At 45.8% G+C, this 17214-nt stretch overlaps 2 protein-coding genes across 2 annotated transcripts; one reads left to right on the forward strand and one right to left on the reverse strand.

Moving 5' to 3' along the window:
* The first annotated feature begins 1427 nt into the window (after positions 1-1427).
* LOC123160132 (phosphoacetylglucosamine mutase) lies at positions 1428-4329 on the forward strand. Its single transcript, XM_044577949.1, has 8 exons — positions 1428-1880; positions 2195-2314; positions 2411-2553; positions 2637-2888; positions 2972-3378; positions 3480-3655; positions 3759-3855; positions 3951-4329. The coding sequence occupies exons 1-8, from the start codon at positions 1545-1547 to the stop codon at positions 4097-4099; spliced, it is 1680 nt and encodes a 559-aa protein (XP_044433884.1). The 5' UTR covers positions 1428-1544; the 3' UTR covers positions 4100-4329.
* A 563-nt stretch (positions 4330-4892) lies between these two features.
* LOC123162956 (F-box/FBD/LRR-repeat protein At1g51370-like) lies at positions 4893-10846 on the reverse strand (the record flags this gene model as incomplete). The annotated part of the gene is given in 3 exon segments (XM_044580723.1): positions 4893-5267; positions 9624-9767; positions 9860-10846. Coding segments are annotated over 3 exon segments (1506 nt in total), but the record flags the coding sequence as incomplete, so codon positions are not given.
* Positions 10847-17214: the final 6368 nt, after the last annotated feature.

The raw sequence follows: 17214 nt of genomic DNA on the forward strand, positions 1-17214 counted from the left end.
TTCCTTCCCCCTCTCCCCCTTCCTTCCCCCTCCTAGTAGGAGTAGGAAAGGAGGAGTCCTACTCCTACTAGGAGGAGGATTCCTCCTCCCTTGGCGCGCCCAAGGGGCCGACCGGCCTCCTCCCTCCCTCCTTTATATACGGGGGCAGGGGGGCACCCCATAGACACACAAGTTGATCTACGGATCGTTCCTTAGCCGTGTGCGGTGCCCCCCTCCACCATATTCCACCTCGGTCATATCGTTGCGAAGTTTAGGCAAAGCCCTGCGCCGGTAGAACATCATCATCGTCACCACGCCGTCGTGCTGACGGAACTCATCCCCGAAGCTTTGCTGGATCGGAGCCCGGGGATCGTCATCGAGCTGAACGTGTGCTGAACTCGGAGGTGCCGTACGTTCGGTGCTTGGATCGGTCGGATCGTGAAGACGTACGACTACATCAACCGCGTTGTCATAACGCTTCCGCTTACGGTCTACGAGGGTACGTGGATGAACACTCCCCCCTCTCGTTGCTATGTCATCACCATGATCTTGCGTGTGCGTAGGATTTTTTTTGAAATTACTACGTTTCCCAACAACGACAGATTTCACACAGGTGGAACAAATTCCATGGTTTTAGTATCTTTGTGATGTAAAATTCGATTCTTTTTGCATCTATTACGTTATATCATTTATTGGAAATGCTCTTAGAAGCACGCGTAGGATGGACGTGGAATATTTGCACGTAAGCTCAAATGCGCCTGGTGCAACAGTAAAATGAAAAAAAAATAATAAACAAATTTAAAAAGTTCTGGTTTTTTTTCTTGATAACGCTTGACTGATGTTCTACGTGCCTGCAAAAGAATTATCATGAATGAAAATTTCTGAAAGTCGTGGCCAAAAAACCGACTCCAGAAAAGCTATCAACGAATATCATTCCATGACGAAAATTTTCAAGCATAGAAAACATTGGTCAAAGGTTACACACACAAAAAAAATCAGTTTTTTTTTTGTTTTTTTTCATTTTCTTTCAATTTTACTGTTAGATCAGAGCATACGAACACTTTCGTCGTAGGATCCCTGGTCTGGGTGATCCCTTCGCCCAACGATCTGAAGTGAACCACAACTGATCAACATCCGCATCACCTCGCGAACCAACCTGTGGTTGAGATGGTTAGATGGACAATGGTATCCCCAATCCACGAGGGTTTAAATCCTGGTGCTTGCATTATTCCTGGATTTATTTCAGGATTTTCGCCGATGCGCTTTCAGTGGGAGGAGACGTTCCCGTCGACGACGAGGCGTCTATGGTGACTTCGTAAATCTCAAGATGATATGCCAGTTCAGTCTCTCGGAGGTGCTTATAGGGGTAGGGTGTGCATGTGTGCGTTCATAGGGATGAGTATACGAGCGCTTGTGTCTGTACTATAAAAAAAACATCCGCATCACCTCTTCCGAGTCAACTTCGATTCTGATCATCCCAGGCTCCAGTCCAACCCAGCCAGCCAGGCTCGCTCCCCCCGTCGCGCCCCAGCTTCCCAGCACCATCCAGATCCGCGCCTGCTGCCATGGCCGACCCAGGAGACGAGCAGCGCGCGGCCCTGCTCGCCGCGGCGTCCCTCTTCCCCGTGCCCGACGGCGCGACCTTCTCCTACGGGACGGCGGGATTCCGTGCCGACGGGAGCACCATGGCCCCCGCGGTGTGCCGCGCCGGAATCGTGGCAGCGCTGCGCTCCGTGAAGCTGGGCGGCGCCGCCGTCGGGCTGGTCATCACGGCGTCGCACAACCCCGTCGGCGACAACGGCGTCAAGATCGTGGACGCCGACGGCGGCATGATGTCGCAGGCCTGGGAGCCCTTCTCCGACGCCCTCGCCAATGCCCCCACCCCCAACACCCTCCTGCAGGTAGTCGAAAAGATCAATTCAGCTAAATTCTATACCGGTTCTTCCTGCTCGGTACATATTTGCTGTTTGTTTCTCTTAGGTTTGTTTGCTAATGCCTCAGTTAGTTGTTGGATAAAAGAAAGTATAGTGATGCTAACTGTAGCACTGTACTGATGGTGTTCGAAAGCCAAACCAGGATAGGATGCCTCGGTTTTACCATTGCATTGGACTAGTGGGATGCCTAAGATGTTCACTTTGTTACTTATAAATTACTCGTAGTTCCTACCAACCTTCTAGTTCGTTCTCAGTTTGCCTTGGTCTTTGTTCATATGCAGCTGGTGATTCAGTTTGCAAAGGATGAGGGGATTACACTTGGTGGAGGTCACTCGGCACAAGTGCTGCTGGCAAGAGACACGAGGCCCACTGGAGAGTACCTCCTTGACGTTGCAACCAAAGTACGGCATTAACACCCTCTGTTATGTTTTAGTATAGTACTGACTTATCTGTTGGCTGAGTTGATCTGATTACTTATCTGAAACACTTTTGTGAAGGGTATAAGCGCAATAGTAGGTTCAGTTGCACTTGACATGGGGATCCTGACAACTCCGCAGCTACACTGGATGGTTCGGAACAAAAACAGAGGCTTGAAAGCCTCTGAAGCAGATTATTTTACACAAATCACTGAGTCATTCAGGTTGTTTGTCATTCCTGCACGTGTAATCAGTCACGGAGAACACTGCATTATTTGCTGAACAATTGCATTGATTGGCACAACAGGCATTTGTTGGAATTAACCCCTGATGATAAAGGCATCGATGAACTAAATGAGAAACTAATTGTGGATGGCGCAAATGGTATTGGTGGGTTGAAATTGGAACAAATAAAGCCAAATCTTGCCAGATTAAACATTCTTGTGAGAAATTCAGGAAAAGAAGGAGATGGAATACTTAATGAGAGATGTGGTGCTGACTTTGTTCAAAAGGAGAAGGTTCTTCCTCTTGGATTTGGCCCTAATGATGTTGGTGTCAGGTGAGTATTGGTTACTGTTTAGATTTGCTGCGTTTTGTTCACATTGATAGATACTTATGTGGACATTCTGATATAACACTCAGGTGTGCAAGTTTCGATGGTGATGCAGATAGACTTGTTTATTTTCATGTTACATCGCTTAGCAAGACTAGTGTTGATCTTGTCGATGGCGATAAGATATTATCACTATTTGTCCTCTTTATCAGAGAACAGTTGGATATCATCAATGGAAAAGACAATAAAGGATTATTGCCTACAAGGTTTGGTGTAGTTCAAACTGCTTATGCCAATGGGGCATCAACAGAATTTCTTAAAAATATTGGTCTTGAAGTTGTCTTCACTTCAACAGGAGTGAAATATCTCCACAAGAAAGCTCTAGAATATGATATTGGTGTCTACTTTGAGGCCAATGGACACGGGACAGTGCTATTCAATGATGAGTTTGTCTCACGGCTTGAGTCTTTGACTGCTAGGCTTTCTGAAGCTGCAGGTGAGCTATTCATGGCTTGTGCAAAAGCTCTTTTCTTTTTAGCTCTTTTGCTGGTTTTCCTGTATTGATCTAAATGCCCTTCGCCATAACTCTTTCCTCAGGTTCTCCACAGCACCAAGCTGCGTTGAGATTGGTAGCAACAAGTCAATTAATTAATCAAGCAGTGGGTGATGCTATAAGTGGAATGCTTTTGGTGGAGGCTGTTTTACAGCATAAGAGATGGTCATTTCAGAATTGGTGTGACCTATACACTGATCTACCAAGTAAACAACTTAAGGTAAGTTGTTACTTTTGTAATTATATAATTCACTATTTCTTTAACTTCTTGGTCAAGCTTCTTATGACTATTTTGTTTCCATAATAATGTGACTGTTGTTCAGGTTAAAGTGAAAGATCGAACTTCTATTGTTACAACCGATGCAGAACGAAAAGTTTGCCAACCATCTGGCTTGCAAGAATTGATAGATAAGGAAGTCGGTGAGTAATATCTTAATTGTGTGACATTTTTGTTACATTTAAAATCTGAACATTGGTGAATGAAAATGTACTAAAACTTATGTATTTTATTGCAGTTAATTACTCTCACGGGCGATGCTTTGTGCGGCCATCTGGAACTGAGGATGTGGTAAGAGTATACGCAGAGGCATCTACCGTGGAAGCAGCGGACAGCCTTGCAAAATCTGTAGCACACCATGTTGAGCGCATTCTCGGGTTTTGCTAGTTGCGTTCTTCTTTTATCTTTCATCTCTTTCTGAAACGTGTAATTTTCAACTTTAGCTGATTTCCCTACGTTTTGAAGAATGTATACATATATTTTGTTTCTGTGCAAAATTGCTGATTTCTTTTTTATTGTACAAGTGTATGTAGAGGCATTACTTTACGTTTTTTACTGTACACATGGATCATGGAATTGAAGATTCTTAAGCAAGTGGACTAAACTGATTCTTGTTATGTTGTGATTGATGTGTTTCACAAAGTTTGAAATGAATGGATTGGAGAAAATTCAACTGAAAGGTAGTACTCAAGTAGGGGAAAATGCAGTTTTATAGTGCTGAAAAATGCGTTAGATTATCAAAATCTCAAAGTACCATTTTTGCTGTGCTGCATAGAAACGGACAGCTATGTAATACACCAGGCAAGAAAAATAACTTCATGAGCCTCATCAGTGTGTCGTGTATCTCACACTGACACAAATTTTGGAGTAGCTACCCAATGCAAAGATGCAGAGAACTAGAGATCCTTTCTTGATGTATACTGAGGCTTTAGCTAACAGCCTCACTCAATATCAGCAACAGTGGCCTGAAGCACACAGCCACACAACCTGTAAGCTGAAAGGATTCCAAAATACAGTGTAGTCTGCTTACCAGGCACCAAGCTGCAAATTTGAAAGACCATCACAAGTGCAGCACAGCGAGCAACAAATACCACTACACTTCATAGTTTGCATAAAAAAGTGAGTCCACTTCTCCACAGAAACTGTAAGATCAGCTGTCCTCCTTCCTCGCCGGCATCACCGTGAACGGGTCCTCGAAGGAGAAATCTGCCCCGACTCTGAGGCTCCAAGCATCGCCTCCTTCAGGACGGCTACTCCAGATGATGCACTTTTCACAATATTTACTCGCCAGGTTTCTAGCGCTGTATTGCGCCTTGACAAGCGCCTCGTCCGTCGAGAACCGCATGAAGCTTGGATTGGCCATGAAAATAGCTACCTTGTCCAGCGCCCGTGCACTCTGAAAGACGAACTCTAGGAAGCCAACCTCACCTCGGTCCCCTTTGAACTCCCGGAAAGTCAGCATGTTGATGCGCGAGAGGAGGTTTTGTTTGGGATCAGACTCCTCCCAGAACTTGACGGTGAGGCGGTTACCAGTGGGCTGACCACATTTTGCGCTCTGCAAAAAATAGATTAAATCAGTCAACAGCTGGGAAAGCATCTGACAAAGCTAGGCTGACATGGTGAATGAACCAAACCTCAAATTAACTATGTTGTTGAAGAAATGAAAAATCAATACTGCCATGCATTAAACTAGCACAAATCAGCCTACTGGAACAAAAAGAAAAAATACTGTGTCGGTGTTGTCACTACATATGCAGCCTCTCTCATCTATAACAAATTAAAAAGTGGGGCACCAGATTTCAGTTTACTGTGGAGGTCTTAAACAGCTGAAGGTTTACCAGAAGTATTCTTCAACACAAACTTCCAAATGTGAGCCATGAATACCAGTTAATACACTGGTATGGGGGTACAACAAGAACTTTCCCTATTTATTACTTAATCGAAGACAAATACTGCAAACTGTATGAAGTATGAACACAATGAAAAAAAACTAGAACAAGAAAATCCAGAAATAGCAGAACATGAAGAAGCAGAACAATATAAATCAAAATAATAGCATTATAAACTGTGTCACAACAAAACTTTGGTAAAAATTGTCTTAACAAATCTAGTCTATGTTCGTAGAAAACACCTGATGGATGAGAATAAATAACAATGATTGGCTTTTTTTAGCCATACTGGTCATTACCGTGGAATTAAGCTGATGAGCCATACAATGAAGCTATGGGAGAGAGTCATTGAGCACCGCTTAAGAAGAATGACAAGCGTGACCAAAAATCAGTTTGGTTTCATGCCTGGGAGGTCGACCATGGAAGCCATTTTCTTGGTACGACAACTTATGGAGAGATATAGGGAGCATAAGAAGGACTTGCATATGGTGTTCATTGACTTGGAGAAGGCCTATGATAAGATACCGCGGAATGTCATGTGGTGGGCCTTGGAGAAACACAAAGTCCCAGCAAAGTACATTACCCTCATCAAGGACATGTACAATAATGTTGTGACAAGTGTTTGAACAAGTGATGTCGACACCGATGACTTCCCGATTAAGATAGGACTGCATCAGGGGTCAGCTTTGAGCCCTTATCTTTTTGCATTGGTGATGGATGAGGTCACAAGGGGTATACAAGGAGATATCCCATGGTGTATGCTCTTTGCGGATGATGTGGTGCTAGTTGACGATAGTCAGACGGGGGTAAATAGGAAGTTAGAGTTATGGAGACAAACCTTGGAATCGAAAGGGTTTAGGCTTAGTAGAACTAAAACCGAGTACATGATGTGCGGTTTCAGTACTACTAGCTGTGAGGAGGAGGAGGTTAGCCTTGATGGCCAGGTGGTACCTCGGAAGGACACCTTTCGGTATTTGGGGTCAATGTTGCAGGAGGATGGGGGTATTGATGAAGATGTGAACCATCTAATCAAAGCCGGATGGATGAAGTGGCGCCAAGCTTCTGGCATTCTCTGTGACAAGAGAGTGCCACAAAAGCTAAAAGGCAAGTTCTACAGGACGGCGGTTCGACCCGCAATGTTGTATGGCGCGGAGTGTTGGCCGACTAAAAGGCGACATGTTCAACAGTTAGGTGTGGCGGAGATGCGTATGTTGAGATGGATGTGTGGCCACACGAGGAAGGATCGAGTCCGGAATGATGATATACGAGATAGAGTTGGGGTAGCACCAATTGAGGAGAAGCTTGTCCAACATCGTTTGATATGGTTTGGGCATATTCAGTGCAGGCCTCCAGAAGCTCCAGTGCATAGCGGACGGCTAAAGCGTGCGGAGAATGTCAAGAGAGGGCGGGGTCGACCGATTTTGACATGGGAGGAGTCCGTTAAGAGAGACCTGAAGGATTGGAGTATCGACAAAGAGCTAGCTATGGACAGGGGTGCGTGGAAGCTTGCTATCCATGTGCCAGAGCCATGAGTTGGTTGCGAGATCTTATGGGTTTCACCTCTAGCCTACCCCAACTTGTTTGGGACTAAAGGCTTTGTTGTTGTTGTTGTTGTTGGTCAAGTATGCCTATCATATTGATGATATTATCATCATCTTATTCTGTTATTCACGGATAAATTACTTAGCATGCAAATAAGTGAGAACACCACAAGCAACAAAATCTGCTGCAAGATGGGAAAAAACCTTCTGGCGTGTAGAGGAAATTACTAACATTGTAAGCAAGGCAAGAATAAGCTGAGATAAATTGGTACGTACGTAGTTTTCATTAGCTGTCTGGAACCGGAAAGAGAAGGTTTGAAAAGGCAATTGTATTATTAATATTGTTGTTCAGGAAACAACTTTCAAGAGGGGGTATCCTTAGAAACATGGTCAGTGTTGAGTAGACTTCTGTTGACTGTCGTTTCCATTAGCTAAGACTCAGCATGTACACCACATGTAGAGCTAGCTGCTCAACACTAAATACTGCAAATTATAATGGTCCATAATTAAATGTTGGATCAGATTTGTAGGACATGTGACAACTAGGACCCTCAATGACAACTCTATATTTCAACGGATGAAAGTAGCAGAATGTACTAATTACTAAATAGCCTAGTAGTGCAAAGAAAAGAAAAAACATGGACAGCAAATTAAGATATTTGTGAGGCTGCAAACTTCAGTCCGCATGTCGGTGGGAATGACACCTATGGGATCAACAGGATCCCTACTGTGGTCGGCGGGCGCGGGGTTGCGAGAAGAGCGGGTCCAGGAGCCAGCACAAAGGTCGTTTACCCAGGTTCGGGCCGCGGAGGTCGCGTAATACCCTAGTCCTGCTTTGGTGTGTATATCAGTGTTCTTGAACTAGCTATTGAGCGTGACTTGCCCAAAGAGCCGAATCCCCCTCCAGTACGCCTCGGGCCTCCTTTTATAGTTGAAGGAGGCGCCACAGTGGCACACAGGAGGTGTAAAGGGTACAGTAGCTATGTTTATCCCTTGTCATTACGGGACAAGACGCATTAAATGCGCCCCTGAGGTGTCCCCCTGCTTTATCGCCGCCTCGCCCTGCTTCGACGCGCGTCCAGGCCAGCGAGGCGGGCAGCGCCATGTAGGCTGGCAGGCTGCTGAGGTGGCGCCGTGGCAGCGTCTTCACGAAGATCTGCATGCCACCACGCAGGTGCTTGCTGAGTTGGCCTCGGGACCGCACGTCGCCACGCAGGTGCCCGCCTAGCTGGCTGGGCTGGCAACTGCATGGGAACAGCAGTGGGGTCTTGACGCGTGCCGGCCTGGCCGCGGTCTCGCTGATGTCCTCGGCAAGGGTCTTGCCGGGGGGCCCGGCAAGGGTCTTGCCACTGCGGTCGTCCCCGGCAAGGATGTTGCCGGAGGTTTCGTCTTCTGGTCCTCATCTCATATTGTGTGTTAATGATCTTCACAAAGATCTGCATACCACCATGGAGGCGCCTCCCGAGCCTTGGTTCCAATGTGGTTGATGGTGATGGAAAACTCGGGCACAAGGGTGGCGCGCTTTGTTGGTGTTGGGCAGGTTGCCCCGGCAAGACTCTTGCCGGGGCTGCGGAGGCCGCCCCGGCAAGGGTCTTGCCGGGGGAGCCACCTCGCCCTCTCGCTCTTTGCGTTTCTGTCTTGGCGTCGCTTCGATCATCCCGTGGCTTCAGCTTCCCTCCTCTGCCCTGCTAAGTGTGGCCGCAGGGGCGGCTCTGACTGCCCATGCACAGGTAAAGGGGTGCAAAGTAGAGCCCCTACTTCTGTACATCGACACCGCAGTGGATGACTTTAGTCTTAACAACATTTTATCAGATTTGATCTTCAATACGAATTTCTGGATGTGAGCTACAATAGCCTCTTTCTATAATAAATTACTAGGAGAAAAATTCCCAAGATCCTGATATGGTTAAACTAGTGTAGTAGCATCAATATAGCGATCATGGTAGTACTAATACTGGAAAGCCTCAGGAAACTGTCTACTTTGATGTGCTAGTTTACTATGTGTAACTTTCAAAAGTCTGAAATAAGTATTCCATCTGTTACAGTAACTCGTATGAACACAGCGAGAAACACTAGAACAAGAAAAGTTGGACATACGTAAAGAAGCAAAGCACCAAAAATCAAGGTATCAAAATAATAATGATTGTGCCACAAAAAAAAAACACTTACCAAGTATCAACAACTGATCAGCATGAAATGCTTAATAATTTTATCTGTATAGTATAGTCTACGCATGTAGATGGTGGCTGAGAACAAATAGCAAGGCATGGAATTTAACCTATAAGTGCTCACATAAATATGAAACAAAAGGAAAAAGATCAAATAAAGAGCTATCATGATGACTGACTTGAAATATGCAATCAATCATAATATGCAGTATCTCTGCAACCACATATAAAGAGCTACCAGCCTATCACAACCAGCAACAACAGGCGAGAAATCCATGCAAATGTAAGCAGAATATGGATTGGTGACAAATACCATAATATGCAGTCTCTCGGCGTTGGGAAAGCATTTGAGGAAGGTGGGCACCATCTTAACGTCATTGCGAACCCCGAAACACACATTCAAACTAAGAATCTTCACGCTTGTGAGCAAGGCACTTTCGCTCGCCTTTATTCCGGGCTGAAATTCGCCGAATTCGAGCAGAACATCACACAATTGAGTCATCACATAATTATATTTGCTGACTGAAGAAATGGAGAAGGGAGATGTACCATGATGACAGTGCCTTGGACCTCTAGGATCTGTCCTGGCTCTAAATATCCAAACGCCTGCAGCTTGGGGGCATCGACAATCCTGAGCCTGGTGCACAAGCCACCAGCGGGTTTGCAAGGCGATGACAGGATGAACCGCTCGAGGCATGGAGTCTTCACCACGGCGATGTCCTCCAAAACAAAGCCGCAGATTTGCAGGCACCGCAGGCTCTGGCTGACGAGACGTAGACGCAACCCACCCTTCATGCATCCCACGATGTTGAGGATCTCCAGGACGGGGCTCCTGGCGACGAGGGAGTCGACGACGCCGTGCTCCATTTCGACGAAATAGAGGCCGAGCTCCCGGAGGCGGGGAAAGGAGGCGCCACGCAGGGCGGCCGTGCCCGGCAACTTCCAGACGCCGACGTAGAGGCGGGTGAGGGTGGTGATGGTGAAGAGCGTGGCGGGGAGGGGCACCTCGAGCGGCCACGGGCGGTTCACGAGGAGGAGGTCCTGGACGCCCTTGGCGGCGAGGAGCTGGAGCCAGCGCGCGAGCTGGGCGCGGTACCCGTCCATCTGGCTGCAGATAAGGTGGACGCAGCAGAAGGGGCCCGGGTGCGCTTCGAGGATGCGGGAGACGGCGGCGATGACAGCCGGCGAGTTGGCCGGCGTTGGGCGGAAGGCCTGGGCTTTGGGGAGGAGGTGGATGTCGACGAGGACGAGGGGCGTGGAACGTCAGAGCGCGCGCCAGCGGGAGGAGAGCACGGCGGTGCGCGCGGCGTCCTTGACGGGGAGGCGGGCGACGATGTCGCGCAGGATCTCGCGGGGGAGGCGGCTGATGCGGGCGGCGGGGAGGGCGGTGAGCCGCGCGCCGTTGTAGAGGGGGTAGTCGGGGAGGTTGTGGTAGATGTACGCTAGCATCAGCTTTGCGCATCGCTCCCTCTCGTGCGGGTCGGCCGCCATCACTGGGTTGACGTTGTTGAACGGTGCCTGCAGGTGCTCGGCCATGGCCGACAGCGGCGCCGGTGAGGGGTTTGTGGATTTGGGGCTTCTGGAAGAGTGGCTGTCGGCTGTGGATGCGAATGGTCCGCTGTGTGACAGTGGTGGCCCTTTGGCTGGGTCGGTTCCGACTTCCAACACACAAGTTTGCTAAGAGCAACCCCAACGGCCTGACCGAAATGGACAACGATTTTATCAGCTTTTTTGTCCGTTTGCATCGTCCGTCCGCCCGTCCGTGTCCGTTTTTCCATTTGCGTCGGTCAGTGCGCTCGGTAGGAGGTAGACGCATTTTGTGCATGTTCACGTCGGCATTCAGTCAAACATATGATGGGCGAGCTCCCGCACAGCCTCGCCGCGTAGCTCGCCTCGTCCCCGCGCCCGCGAGCTCGCCTCCGCGTCGCCGCCCCGCCCCGCAGTTCCCGCCCACGTCATGCCGTGTCCCCGCCGCCCGCCCCGCGCACTCGCAGCGCCTGCCCACAGCTCGCTCTGTGCCGCCACGCAGCTCGCCGCTCCGCTCAGCTCGCCCCGTACCCGGCCTCCTCCCCGCTGGCCAGCCCCGACCTCCTCCCCGTCGGCCAGCGCCGGTCTCCTCCGTGCCCCCTGTGTCAGTCTCCTCCGCCTCTGCAGCGGCGGCGAGCCCTCCGCGGTAGCGGCCCCCGCCCACTGCAGCAACAACTCGGCAGCCAGCGAGCGGCGGGCGCACCTGGCGGGTGTCAGCGTCGACGGCGACGGCGGCCCCTCCTTGCCGCCTGACGGGGTTAAGGCCACGATGGTTCGCGCTCAGCGACGACGTGCTCTCCTACTACAAGATCCATGGGACCGACCGCATCGTTCTCTCGAGCGACACCGACCGCGGTGGCAAGGTCATCGACGCAGACTCCCTCCGCTGCCTCGCCCGTCCCTCGAGCTCCTCCGCCTTGGCGCCAAGCCCGCATCGGCGTGCCCGGTGGCGTGCACGGGGAGAAAGAGAGAAAAGGAGAAGAAAGATGGGGAGTGGGGTAGGTGGTGGGCCCTGATACGTCTTCAGCGTATCTATAATTTTTTATTATTCCATGCTATTAATGTATCAACCTTGGATGTTTTATATATATATACTAACAATTTTATCACTTTTGGAACTAACCTATTAACCTAGTGTCCAGTGTCAGTTTGCTATTTTTTGCTTGATTTTTTACTTTGCAGAATATCAATACCAAATGAAGTCCAAATGACACGAAACTTTTTGGAGATTTTTTTTCTGGTGATAAGAGACCCTGGAAGCTTCTGGAGTATACGAGAAGATGAAGGTGGGGGCTCACTAGACACCAGGGCGCGTCAGGGGCCTCTAGCGTGCCCCGATGGGTAGTGAGGCCCATAGGCACCTCCTTCAACATGTTGTGCTTGCCCCCCAATCTTTGCCAGCCAAAAATTCCCACCAAGTAGAGATAATACTTGTGCATCCAAAAACCCTTAAACCCAAATCTTATTTTCAAGAGTCCACCATACCTACCTAAGGATTGAGTAAGATCCTTCAAGTAAGTTATCATCGGTGCAATAAGGCAATAAAAATTGCTTCTAAAAGTGTTAGATCATTGTAAGAGAAAATTGAGCGTTGTACGAACTTGTGATGGTAAAGAATAAAGCGACAGACTGCATAATAAAGGTTGCTATCATAAGGGGAATATAACGTGATGTTCTTTTGCACTAAGGGATTGAGCATACAAACAAAAAGCACATGACAACCTCTGCTTCCCTCTGCGAAGGGCCTACCTTTTACTTTTATGTATTTACTTTCATGCAAGAGTCAAAGTTTTTCTCTCTATTCCTTTTTATTTTTCTCTTTTGGCAAGAATCTTGTGTTGAGGAAAGATCTAGGCACATATATCAAGTTGGATATGGGTATCATGAGTTATTATTGTTGACAATACCCTTGAGGTGAATACGTTGGGAGGCGAAATTATAAGCCCCTATCTTTCTATGTGTCCGGTTGAAACGTTTTGCTCATGTGTATGTGGTGAGTGTTAGAAATTATAGAAGACTATATGATGGTTGAGTATGTGGAGCTCTTACTTAGACTCTGTTGAATAAGTTGAATTGCAATTGCTTGGTGACTAAGAACATAGGTTGTTGAGTTTCAAGAGAATTCGTTGTCTGAACCTTAACATGTGAATTGGTTGCTACTTTAACGTGAGAAGTTTTATAAGAAAGAATTGTTGTTATGATGCTAGAAAAAGTGATTGAAATTGTCATTGATCAAACTTGTGCACTTTGCTAGCATTCACACTTCATAAATTATTTTTTTATCATTTACCTACTCGAGGACGACTAGGAATTAAGCTTGGGGATGCTGATACGTCTCCAACGTATCTATAATTTATGAAGTATTCGTGTTGTTATATTATCATTCTTGGATGTTTTACAATCATTTTATAGCAACTTTATATCATTTTTTGGGACTAACCTATTGACCCAGTGCCCAGTGCTAGTTGCTGTTTTTGCTTGTTTTTTTACATCGCAGGAAATCAATATCAAACGGAGTCCAAACACCATGAAACTTTTTGTGGATTTTTTTACGGACCAGAAGACATCCAGTGGGCCAGAGAAGCACCTGGGTTGTGCCCCAAGGGGGGCACAACCCACCAAGGCGCGCCTGGGGGCCTAGGCGCGCCCAGGTGGGTTGTGCCCACCTCGGTGGCCTCCCGCACCCCCTCTTTGCCCTATAAATTGCGAAATATTCCAAAACCCTTGGGGGTAACCCTAGATCAGAAGTTCCACCGCCGCAAGGCTCTGTAGCCACAAGAAACCAATATAGACCCCGTTCCGGCACCCTGCCGGAGGGGGGAATCATCACCGATGGCCATCTTCATCATCCCGACAGCCACCATGATGAGGAGGGAGTAGTCCACCCTCGGGGCTGAGGGTTTGTACTAGTAGCTATGTGGTTAAATCTCTCTCTTTCTCTCTCTCTCTCTCTCTCTCTCTCGTGTTCTTGAGATGTCACGATCTTGATGTGTCGCGAGCTTTGTTAATATAGTCGGATCATATGGTGTTTTCCCCTCTCTATCTTGTTGTGATGAATTGAGTTTTTCTTTTAAGATTTTGATTTATCGGACTAAATACTTTTATGGATTTGAGAGCACTTGATATATGTCTTGCATATGAATACTCGTGGTGACAATGGGGTATCGTATTGATTCACTTGATATATGTTTTGGCACTCAACTCACGGATTCCCGAGGTGATATTGGGGTAATCTATGCATAGGGTTTGATGCACGTTCTTGTCTTTGTTTCTCCGGTAGAAATCTTGGGGCACTCTTTGAGGTTCTTTGTGTTTGATTGAGTATTATGAATCTAAAATTATTTGGTGTTATTTTAGTACAAACTCTTGGATAGATCGGTCGGAAAGAATAGCTTCGAGGTGGTTTCATACCCTACAAACGATTTATTCTTATGTTCTTCGCTAGATAAGAACTTTGGAGTGATTCTTCATTGCACGTTGAGGGATGGTTATGTCATCCAATTATATTAGCATTGTTGAGAGATTGCACTAGCGAAAGTACGGACCCTAGGCCTCATTTTCAAGCATTGCAATACCGTTTGTGCTCACTTTTGTTACTTGCTACATGCTGTTTTTTATTGTTCTTATTACAAAAATCAATATCTACTATCATTACTACACTTTTATCACCATCTCTTCGCCGAACTAGTGCACCAATACAAATTCCCATTGTATTTGGTGTGTTGGGGACACAAGAGAATTTTTTTATTTGGTTGCAGGGTTGTTTGAGAGCTTCATCGTACGCCTTCCACGGATTGATAAACCTTAGGTCATCCACTTGAGGGAAAATTGCTACTGTCCTACAAAACTCTGTGCTTGGAGGCCCAACACGTGTCTACAAGAATAAAGTTGCATAGTAGACATCAAGCTCTTTCCTGGCGCCGTTGCCGGGGAGGTTAGGTAAGCGGCACTCACACCCCGTCAACAAAACTCTTTTCTGGCGTTGTTGCCGGGGAGGTGAGTGCTTGAAGTTATATCTTTAGATCTTGCAATTGAATCTTTTAGTTTCTTGTTTTATCACTAGTTTGGTTTATAAAATAAAACTACATAAAAAATGGAATTGAGGTTGCATCATATTATTTATCATCTTTATAATATCTTTCTTGAAAATGATGGATCGGAAAATTGTGCTCAATTGTTAGAAGAAGAAGTCAATAAAATGTTTGGCACAAAATATTTGAATGATGAGCATGATTGCAATGATGTTAGTATGAATTCTTTGAATATCCAAAATGCTAATAATGATTGCACAAGTCATGACAAAAATGTTTCTTATAAGCATGCCAATTTTTGTGGAGTGCATAAAGTTTGTGAAGACGTGCCTTATAGGGTATATAGATTTTGCAAGAAGTATAAACATGATATAATCAATTCTTTGCTCAAAGTGATAGATGAATTTGCTACAAAATTATGTTCTCTTTGTCCTATTACTTGTGATCTTTGGAATAAAGTTGGTCACCTTAATTTCCAATGCATGTTTTTTCATGATCGAATCGTGTCCAAATATTGCAATAACTTGATCACCCTAGAAATTTATAATGAACTTTGTTTATTTTTGGGGAGTGAAGGATTGACACATAAAAATAGTTGCTTTGAAGTATTCATTCTTACAGATGACGTTGAAACTAAACTAAAGAATATCTATATGTTTTGCATGGTAAGTTGCAATGAGAATGCTTATATTGCCAACTATAGAAAGAGGGGGAAATCAATAGAATATAAAAGGAATACTAATCAAAGGGTAAAGATTTACACTTTCCCTCCTATTGTCTCTTATGATGAAATAGGTAACGAGGAGGAGCTCCCTATTCAACCAATCTCATCAATAAGAAGCTTGAAAAGATTAATTAAACCCACACATGATGTGGTGAAGAAGAAGAAAAGAAGAAAGAATAGAGGTAAAAAGGTACTTTCGTAGAATTACGTGATATGCAAAAGAAAAAGGATGTGGACAATGATATCCTGAAACTAAAATTATTTACTTTTTCTTTGCAGGGTCTGATACGTCTATCTATAATTTTTTATTGTTCCATGCTGTTATATTATCATTCTTGGATGTTTTTTAATCATTTTATAACCATTTTATATCATTTTTTGGTACTAACCTATTGACATAGTGCCAAGTGCCAGTTGTTGTTTTCTACATGTTTTTTACACGTAGGAAATCAATATCGAATGGAGTCCAAACACAGCAAAACTTTTTGTGGATTTTTTGGACCAGAAGACATCCAGTGTGCTGGAGAAGCGCCTGCGGGTGCTTCGAGGGGAGCACAACCCACCAGGGCGCGCCAGGAGGCCCAAGCGCGCCCTGGTGGGATGTGCCCACCTCGAGTGCCCCATGAACCGACTCTTTGCTCTATAAATACCCCAATATTCCAGAAACCCTAGGGGAGTCGACAAAAATCAATTCCAGCCGCCGCAGAGTCCAGAACCACCAGATCCAATCTAGACACCATCATACAGGGGTGCATCATGCCCATTGGTGCCTCTCCGATGATGCGTGAGTAGTTCTTTGTAGACCTATGGGTCGGTAGTTAGTAGCTAGATGGATTCCTCTCTCTCATTTGATTCTCAATACAATAGTCTCTTGGAGATCCATATGATGTAACTCTTTTTGCGGTGTGTTTGTTGGAATCCGATGAACTTTGAGTTTATGACCAGATCTATCTTTTTATCCATGAAAGTTATTTGAGTCTCTTTGATCTCTTATATGCATGATTGCTTATAGCCTCATATTTCTTCTCCGATATTTGGGTTTTGTTTGGCCAACTTGATCTATTTATCTTGTAATGGGAAGAGGTGCTTTTTAGTGGGTTCGATCTTACGACGCTTGATCCCAGTGACAGAAGGGGAACCGACACGTATGTATCATTGCTACTAAGGATAAAATGATGGGGTCTATTTCCACGTAAATAGATTTTGTCTACATCATGTCATAGTTCTTATTGCATTACTCCATTTTTCCATGAACTTAATACACTAGATGCATGCTGGATAGCAGTCGATGTGTGGAGTAATAGTTGTAGATGCAGGCAGGAGTCGGTCTACTAATCTTGGACATGATGCCTATATATTGATCATTGCCTGGATATCATCATGATTATTTGAAGTTCTATCAATTGCCCAACAGTAATTTGTTCACCCACCATTTGCTATTTTCTCGAGAGAAGCCACTAGTGAAACCTACGGCACCCGGGTCTCTTTCTCATATTATTTGCCTTTGCGATCTATCTTATTTGCCTTTTATTTTTAGATATATTCAACCAAAAAAAATAAAAAAATACCTTGCTGCAATTTATTTTATTTGGCGTTCGATCTATCAATATTTAGAACTCTCT

This window comes from Triticum aestivum, chromosome 7B, assembly GCF_018294505.1.
Source record: "Triticum aestivum cultivar Chinese Spring chromosome 7B, IWGSC CS RefSeq v2.1, whole genome shotgun sequence".
In the NCBI taxonomy this organism is placed as follows: domain Eukaryota; kingdom Viridiplantae; phylum Streptophyta; class Magnoliopsida; order Poales; family Poaceae; genus Triticum; species Triticum aestivum.

Excerpts from the sequence above, each read along its gene's own strand:
- LOC123160132 (XM_044577949.1), top strand. The coding sequence starts at position 1,545 with ATGGCCGACCCAGGAGACGAGCAGCGCGCGGCCCTGCTCGCCGCGGCG. Across the intron at positions 3,379-3,479 it reads TAGGCTTTCTGAAGCTGCAG|GTTCTCCACAGCACCAAGCT; the intron begins GTGAGCTATTCA and ends CTCTTTCCTCAG. Across the intron at positions 3,656-3,758 it reads TACCAAGTAAACAACTTAAG|GTTAAAGTGAAAGATCGAAC; the intron begins GTAAGTTGTTAC and ends ACTGTTGTTCAG.